General features: G+C 38.2%; 1 protein-coding gene across 1 annotated transcript; it reads left to right on the top strand.

Moving 5' to 3' along the window:
* Positions 1-350: 350 nt before the first annotated feature.
* Positions 351-7,518, top strand: LOC137387643 (progestin and adipoQ receptor family member 3-like). Its single transcript, XM_068074123.1, has 8 exons — positions 351-449; positions 1,635-1,825; positions 2,057-2,146; positions 2,450-2,592; positions 2,807-2,976; positions 4,339-4,536; positions 6,760-6,850; positions 7,389-7,518. Exons 1-8 carry the CDS (start codon positions 414-416, stop codon positions 7,514-7,516), a joined length of 1,047 nt encoding a protein of 348 aa, XP_067930224.1. The 5' UTR covers positions 351-413; the 3' UTR covers positions 7,517-7,518.
* Positions 7,519-7,638: the final 120 nt, after the last annotated feature.

Below are 7,638 nucleotides of genomic sequence, written 5' to 3'. Positions count from 1 at the left end.
TCTTGCTGGCAAGGTATTACCTCATGCTTTGTAGCACGATTCAATTCAAGTCATTTAGCGCAAATGTTTAATATAAGAAACAACTATAGCATAGTTAAAGATCAACGTTTGGACTTATCAGGAGTGTTTGCGCCTTGTTTTTAACGTTTGGAAAATCCATTTAACACGTTACAGATGCACAACTACCACGAATTTGGCAATTTGAAATTGTCTGCTCAAACGGTGCACGAACAATGACGTCAATCAAAAACTTAGGCGGACTGCTAGTAGACCTCCTAAACCAATATAGATTTTAGGTTACACGTAAGCAGCGGTTAGTGTTAAAGTTTTTTCATTTTTGTCGCGAAGGAGAAACGCTTTGTGTAACAAATCTTTCACATCCGCGTTATCTGATACGTGTGTTTATTCTAGTCATGTCTTACCCAACTATTAATACAGCATCAAATAAAGTTAGTTACTGTGTATTACAAAAATAATTTGAAGCTATTTTTGTGGCTATTCCTTACTTATTTCATTCGTAAACTGTTGATGCAAGGTTTCCTAGCTTTATCATGTGTAGATACATCAACATTGTCGTTTTACATTTCTTCCTTGTTAAATCCTAAGGATGTTTTAGAGGTGGTCAACAGCAAGCATAAATTTGCGTATGGTACATCTTGTGCTTCGTTGTTATAGCAACATTTGATTGTTTTTTGACCGAAAATAAAAACTTTATGTACGTTCGTTTTTATGACGTCCAATACTAAATCAGGTTTGATTGATTAAAAGGCTATCAGTTATATCAAGGACTAAGCTCATTTATAAAATATTCTGTTAATGCCTACACATGGAGTAGTAGGCTAAACTAGATATTCGACTAGTATAAAAGTACTACAAAGCATGTGATAATGGATGGCTCAACATTTATCTTACACTGAGCTGCATCAAGCGTGCTACATGCTTATTCTCCTAGAAGTGTTGGCACGTGTCTATGATCTTTCAGTTGTTTAGAGTATTGAAACCTTACACGTGCTGTTGGTAACCTTTTAGTCTATAATCATATTAAAAGTCTTTCTGACAATTAAATGTTCTAAAATGATGTAGCACAGAACTAATGTGTTAATGATTTAGTGCTGCATTATCTAACACTTTGTGCAAGCTATCCAGTTCAGATACTTTTGTATAGGTAATCTGGTTTCAGTGAAATATAAAACTTTTGGGTCTGACCCAGGCAATCAACAGGTGTTTACTAATGCAAAGATTACCATACCAGATTACCATAGCAATGCTAATTTGATGATTTACGCACTAGCATAAATTAGTGGTCTATGTACGTGCTACAAGTACACTTTTAACATCACAGTTTAGCTGAAGTATTTGTGATCAACTTTGCATGTATGTTCTTGCCTCAGCAATTATTCTTGTTTATCAAAAGACTGCTTACACAAAGAAGTAATTTAAATCTATCAAAGATATGCTTAGCATCAAAGATAAAGTACCTCATTATCATACTCACACATTCAATAAATATTGTACCGTCTAATATCACATGATAGTAAAAGTAAAACTCTAACATGTTCTGCATATTCTCTAATCTAAAAGGTGAGTTAAAGGGTGCAGGAGTTCATCAACTTATAATGTTATATTTATTGCAGAAAGCTGTAACAATTAAACTAAAAATGGAACCTCCATCCACTACTGATGACAAGATGTTTTACAAATACTCATTCAAGTCTCACAACTGCTGCACAATACTTGATCTGGAAGTAGATAATCAGTGTGGTCCAAACATGATACTGTCACACGCTAGCTGCTTATCAGACCGTCCTTCCATAGATCTCTACAAGTAAAACTTTTCTATTACTTACGAGTTGTTGTAAACATACTGCTGTTGATTTTATGTTTTGATATCCAATTTTTATCTTCTCATTCGTATATTTCTCAGAAGTTGATGATGAAATCAATTCACAAAAAATTAAAATGCTAAAATCTGAGGTCTGTTGTGTTTTGTGTATATGTAGATTTATACATGTATATACAATGTACATATAGGTATATATATATATTGTACTTTTAGATATGAAGAGATTCCCCGGTTTCTTAAAGGAAATCCTTACATCAGGAAAGGCTACCGGGTCAACCTTCCTGCTTCTCATTGCTTTTCAAGGTATTTTACTATATCATTTGCAATCCCTGAGTGAAAGTTTGTCTGTTGTTACTATAATTATTATTGCTTTTGTGTAAGATGATTGGTTCGATCAGTTGGTTTTACCATGATCTTTAGGATATGCAAAACATACTGCAAATATCACCTGATATACTTTAGCGGTGAAGTAGATAAAGTTGTGAATGAATCTTATAGAATTATTTCTAAAATCATCCTTGTGACGTTGTCAATCCAAACTAGTGCTTTGGGAGATTTTAAATATTCTTCTTGCTGAGATATATTGATTTGTACACTTTTTTGTAGCCTATTGGTCTGGAACAATGAGAGCATCAACGTTTGGTCACACCTGCTGGGGTTTGTCCTCTTTTCTGGAGCCATGTTTACTGATTGCTTAACCACTTCAACTAAAGGAGTGACACTTATAGATTGCTTCTACAATATATTAGGTATGTGAGAGGCTATTCCATCTTTGTTTCTTTAACCTCAGTTGGTTTGTCTTATTGTTATACAGCCATATGGCAGATACTCAACTGCACCAACACCATTTTTCTCAATTCTGTAACTATTAATGCAAGTCTTTTCTGAGAATGTTGGCTTGGAAATAGCTGTATCTTTTTAGATTACCATGTAGCTTATATTTCTTCATCTATGGTATTACAGGGTTACTTTGCTTCATGATTTGTATGCTGCTATCCGCTGGATTTCATCTCTTTTACTGTCATAGCAAGAAGGCTTGCAGGCGGTGGCTGGCCATGGATCTTGCTGGTATCTCTATTGGTTTAATAGGTTGCTACCTTCCTGGTGTGCACCTGGCCTTCTACTGTCATCAGGTACTCGGTCTATATGTTTACTGTGTCACATAGCCAGTTTGTGTAAACGTATAGTAGTCTATATGTTTCTATGTCGAACCAACAGGATATCAGTTGGCATGGACATATTATAGTTTGACACTTCTAGTTGTTGACAGGGTGGAGAATGATAAGTAAGTTACAGCTACCGCGCTGCATTATATAAGAGATGAGCGAGTTACTCACAAGTTATAAGGCTATCAACCCAGTCTCACCAATAGTCTTAAAGACCAGGCACTTTGTATTCAGCCAATTCATAGCTCAAGATCTTAGAATCATAAAGTCATAAAATAATGGCTATGTAGATTCTATGTAGGGCTATGTTGATGTGCTCATCAACATCTTTTTTATTGTTAATCTCGTCTTAGATCTATGGAAAGGCAACTCTCATATTATACAGTATTATTGGCAGTGGTGCACAATGATTTACTTTCTCTGTCAGAGTACAAATTCTGTTATTTTTATTATCCAAAGTAAGAGTTCTTTGCTAAATTTTCAGCTACACATCAAATCTCTTTCGCGTGCTGCCATTTGATGCAATAGTCATACACATGTGTTTTATTTGTCACAAAGGTCGATGGAAATTTTTCCAAGGCAAGCACTTAAGAATACATAAAATTTAATCACTTTGGTAATATGTTAGGTCACTAAATTATGTTATCACTAACTTCACAACCCTAATTTCTTTTTGTGTTCGTCTTGCATTCTTGCATTGTCGTCCACACATGAGCCACATGAGCTCTAGCACTGATGATAGTTGTATTTAGACTAATGCGCGCGCTATTATATATGGTGGACCTCATAATTACTGTTTACATGAGCAGTGAGTGCTAGATGCAACACTTAGGAGTTGACATTTATAGGAATGAACCTACAGTTTAAACTGAGCCACTGACCGGCCTCCACCTTTGGTTACTCTCACCATCTCTGGTTACGTCCTCCACATCTGATTTATACCTTCACTTCCGGTTACTACATTTACCTCTGGTTACTGCCTTTACCTCTGGTATATATCTTCACTTCTGGTTACTACATTCACCTGTAGTTCTTGGCTCTACTTCTTGTTACTGCCTCCGCCTCTGGTTACGCCCTCCACATCTGGTTTATACCTACACTTATAGTTGCTACATTTACCTCTGATTACTGCCTCCACCTCTGGTTACTACCTCCGCCTCTGGTTACTGCCTCCACCTCTGGATACCCCCACCACGTTTGGTTCACCTCTAGTTACTATTTCCACTTTGGTTTACTACCCCCACATCTAGTTATTTCCATTACTAGCATAGAACGAAATGTCTTGAAATTTTATTTGCCACTTCAAGTTGATTGTGGTTTCTTTTGTAGTCATGGAGGCACTTCTACCTTTTCGTGGTATTTCTGTTGGGTGTAATATCCTTTGGACTTCAACTCCATCCCAGGTTCCTAAGCAATGCTTGGGGACACTACCGCATGCTCTTGTACAGTTGCATAGCTGGATACGGAGTGATTCCAGCTGTCCACTGGATATACCTCAGCGGAGGTTTCCATACTGATATAGTGCAGGTATGTTCAGCCTCAGCCATATACAAACTATGACCAAGTTCATCCAAGCCAGCCACTAATGTTCTACACTATATCAGTTACGTATTAAATGTTGCTGTCGGCCTAGCCTGTCTTGACAAACTGTTGTTTTTGCGGAGTTGTCTCCCGTCAAGCGGGCGAGCAACAACAGCTTGTCACAAGACGTATTGCACCTGATGCATCAGCTGCACTTATAGGGAGTTGTTCTCTTCCGTCTACGCGTCTTGGCTGCGATGTTATGCCGATCGCTCCATTGGTAATCATAACGGATTTCACGCAAAAATTTATGTAGAAAAAAATAAGATTACTACGTTTAACCAAAGACCAGTTTCTATGGTAAACTTCAGTAGAACTTAAGAATAAAATAAATTGAAAATAAAATCAATAAGAACAAATAAAACTGACCGATACAAAACTAGAAATAAAACAGACTGAGCGTACAATAAGCGCCATGTTTAGTCGCTGTTGTGGCCTAGGTTTCCAAATTCTACTAAAGTTTACTGCAGAGACGGGTCACTAGTTAAACGTTCTTATCTTAATTTTTCTACATAAATTATTGCGCGAAATCCGTTATGATTACCAATGAAGCGACCGACATAACATCGCAGTCAAGCCACGTAGACGGAAGAGAGCAACTCCCTGTAAGTGCAGCTGATGCATCAGGTGCAGTACGTCTTGTGACAAGCTGTTGTTGCTCGCCCACTCGACGGGGGGACAACTCCGCAAAAACAACAGTTTGTCAAGACAGGCTACTGTCGGCCATATAATTATATAATTTGTCCTCCTAATTTATGTGTGCGTGTCTTTAAAGTAAGAAAGAATCCTTTTACTTTAAAAATGGGTAAATTGCCATTATGACTTGATCTAGTGTTGTAAAAATTACACAGTGGTGTGTCCATTGCTAACATTTTCTCTTATAGCTCTTTCTGACTTGCAAACATTTTTCTGTGCATTTACAGTTTTTCATCAGTTTCATCGAAACTGTCACCATAAAATAGCATTTCTAGCCATGTTTAGATATTCCTAGTGATTAGTTTCTATGTGGCTGACCAGTCATTGCTGTGGGCTCTGCTCACAGCCACTGAATGTTTCCAATGAACTCATCTGAGGTTTGTGGGCTTTGGTCAGTCTATGAATGTACCTAATGAAGCCATCTGGAGGCTGTGGGCTCTGGCCACATTTTATGGATGTACTCAATGGACCCTTCTTCAACCCCTTGGTCTTGGTTTGGTTACTCAATGGACCCTTCATCAACCCCTTGGTTTGGTTACTCAACGGACCCTTCTCCAACCCCTTGGTTTGGTTACTCAACGGACCCTTCTTCAACCTCTTGGTTTGGTTACTCAACGGATCCTTCTCCAACCCCTTGGTTTGGTTACTCAATGGACCCTTCTTCAACCCCTTGGTTTGGTTACTCAATGGACCCTTCTTCAACCCCTTGGTTTGGTTACTCAATGGACCCTTCATCAACCCCTTGGTTTGGTTACTCAACGGACCCTTCTCTAACCCCTTGGTTTGGTTACTCAATGGACCCTTCTTCAACCCCTTGGTTTGGTTGCTCAACTGACCCTTCTCCAACCCTTTGGTTTAGTTACTTAATGGACCCTTCTCCAACCCCTTGGTTTGGTTACTCAACGGACCCTTCATCAACCCCTTGGTTTGGTTACTCAACGGACCCTTCATCAACCCCTTGGTTTGGTTACTCAACGGACCCTTCTCTAACCCCTTGGTTTGGTTGCTCAACGGACCCTTCTCCAACCCTTTGGTTTAGTTACTTAATGGACCCTTCTCCAACCCCTTGGTTTGGTTGCTCAACGGACCCTTCTCCAATCCCTTGGTTTGGTTGCTCAACGGACCTTTCTCCAACCCCTTAGTTTGGTTGCAGTGACTTGGACAACCTAATTATTTGATAATTTTTTATCAGAAATGAAGTTTTAAGTTTCATCCACTGATGACAACAAGTAGTTCTGAATATATAGAAACTGAAACCTTGTTCCCTATGCAGATTATTTGCCATTCAGTAATCAGAAAGTATAACATTTGCCATGGCCATAGTGCCATTTGTGTGATATTTACATCGTATGCATCACGTATATCACAAATCTTTCACTGTAGTCGACATTGTGTTATCTAGAATGTTTTTATCAACATTGATTTTAATGTGTCGTTTGTTGCGCTGTTGCAAATTATTTTGTCCTTTTGCAGATATTCTATGGAAAGATAGTAATGATATATATTTTGGCACTATTAGCTGTTGGTTTCTATGTCACTAAATTTCCAGAGTGTTTATTTCCAGGTAAGTAGATAGTAAGTTGCTATTTAGGTACAGTAAGTCAGCAGTAGGTGGTTGCACTCATTTTTCCATTGACCGTGTGGAGTATAGTGCTCATCAATAACTACCTCTACAGGCAGCAATATATCAATTTTACTGCTCAGTCATGTCTAGTTGTGAGCTTCCTTTGAACCAATATTGCCCGTTGTTATTTTACCTTGTCAAATTTTCCTTATCTAGCTTTCCACTCCATTCAGAGAATCTCATCTTCACACCTCTCTGCATGGTTCATCTTGATAGTTTCATGATTTGTGACATTTATAGAGACACTAATACATATTGCTAGTTCTCCCCGTGTCTTGGTGCTGATCTGATATGTATTTAATAACTCCTCTGCATATATTTGTTGTTAGAAAAGCTCGCTCTATGCTAGGATTGTACAAGAGCGGGTAACTCCCTGCTGGCCATACAATGAACCATGATTAGCCAATTTGATGTGGTTGTAAATATGGATCAGGCTATTAACCATTTACAATTATAATAATCGACAATTATTTTGTAGGGAAGATGGACTATATTGGCTCGAGTCATCAGTGGTGGCACATCATCGTAGTTGTTGCATTTATGTATTGGCATAACGCCGGCCTTATCATCCTACAGTATCGGATAGACGTACCCTGTCAATATTGAACTCCAGTGGCTACTACATATTATAAATGTTATTTTTCATCTGACGCCAAGATCTCTACTATCAACTAGTCAGCCTTGTCTACGCAAACTCTTAGACTTTTTGCTTAAATATCGTCAGTTAC

This window comes from Watersipora subatra, chromosome 2 (assembly GCF_963576615.1).
Source record: "Watersipora subatra chromosome 2, tzWatSuba1.1, whole genome shotgun sequence".
NCBI classification, from domain to species: Eukaryota; Metazoa; Bryozoa; class Gymnolaemata; order Cheilostomatida; family Watersiporidae; genus Watersipora; species Watersipora subatra.
This window is presented reverse-complemented; position numbering and strand designations above follow the sequence as displayed.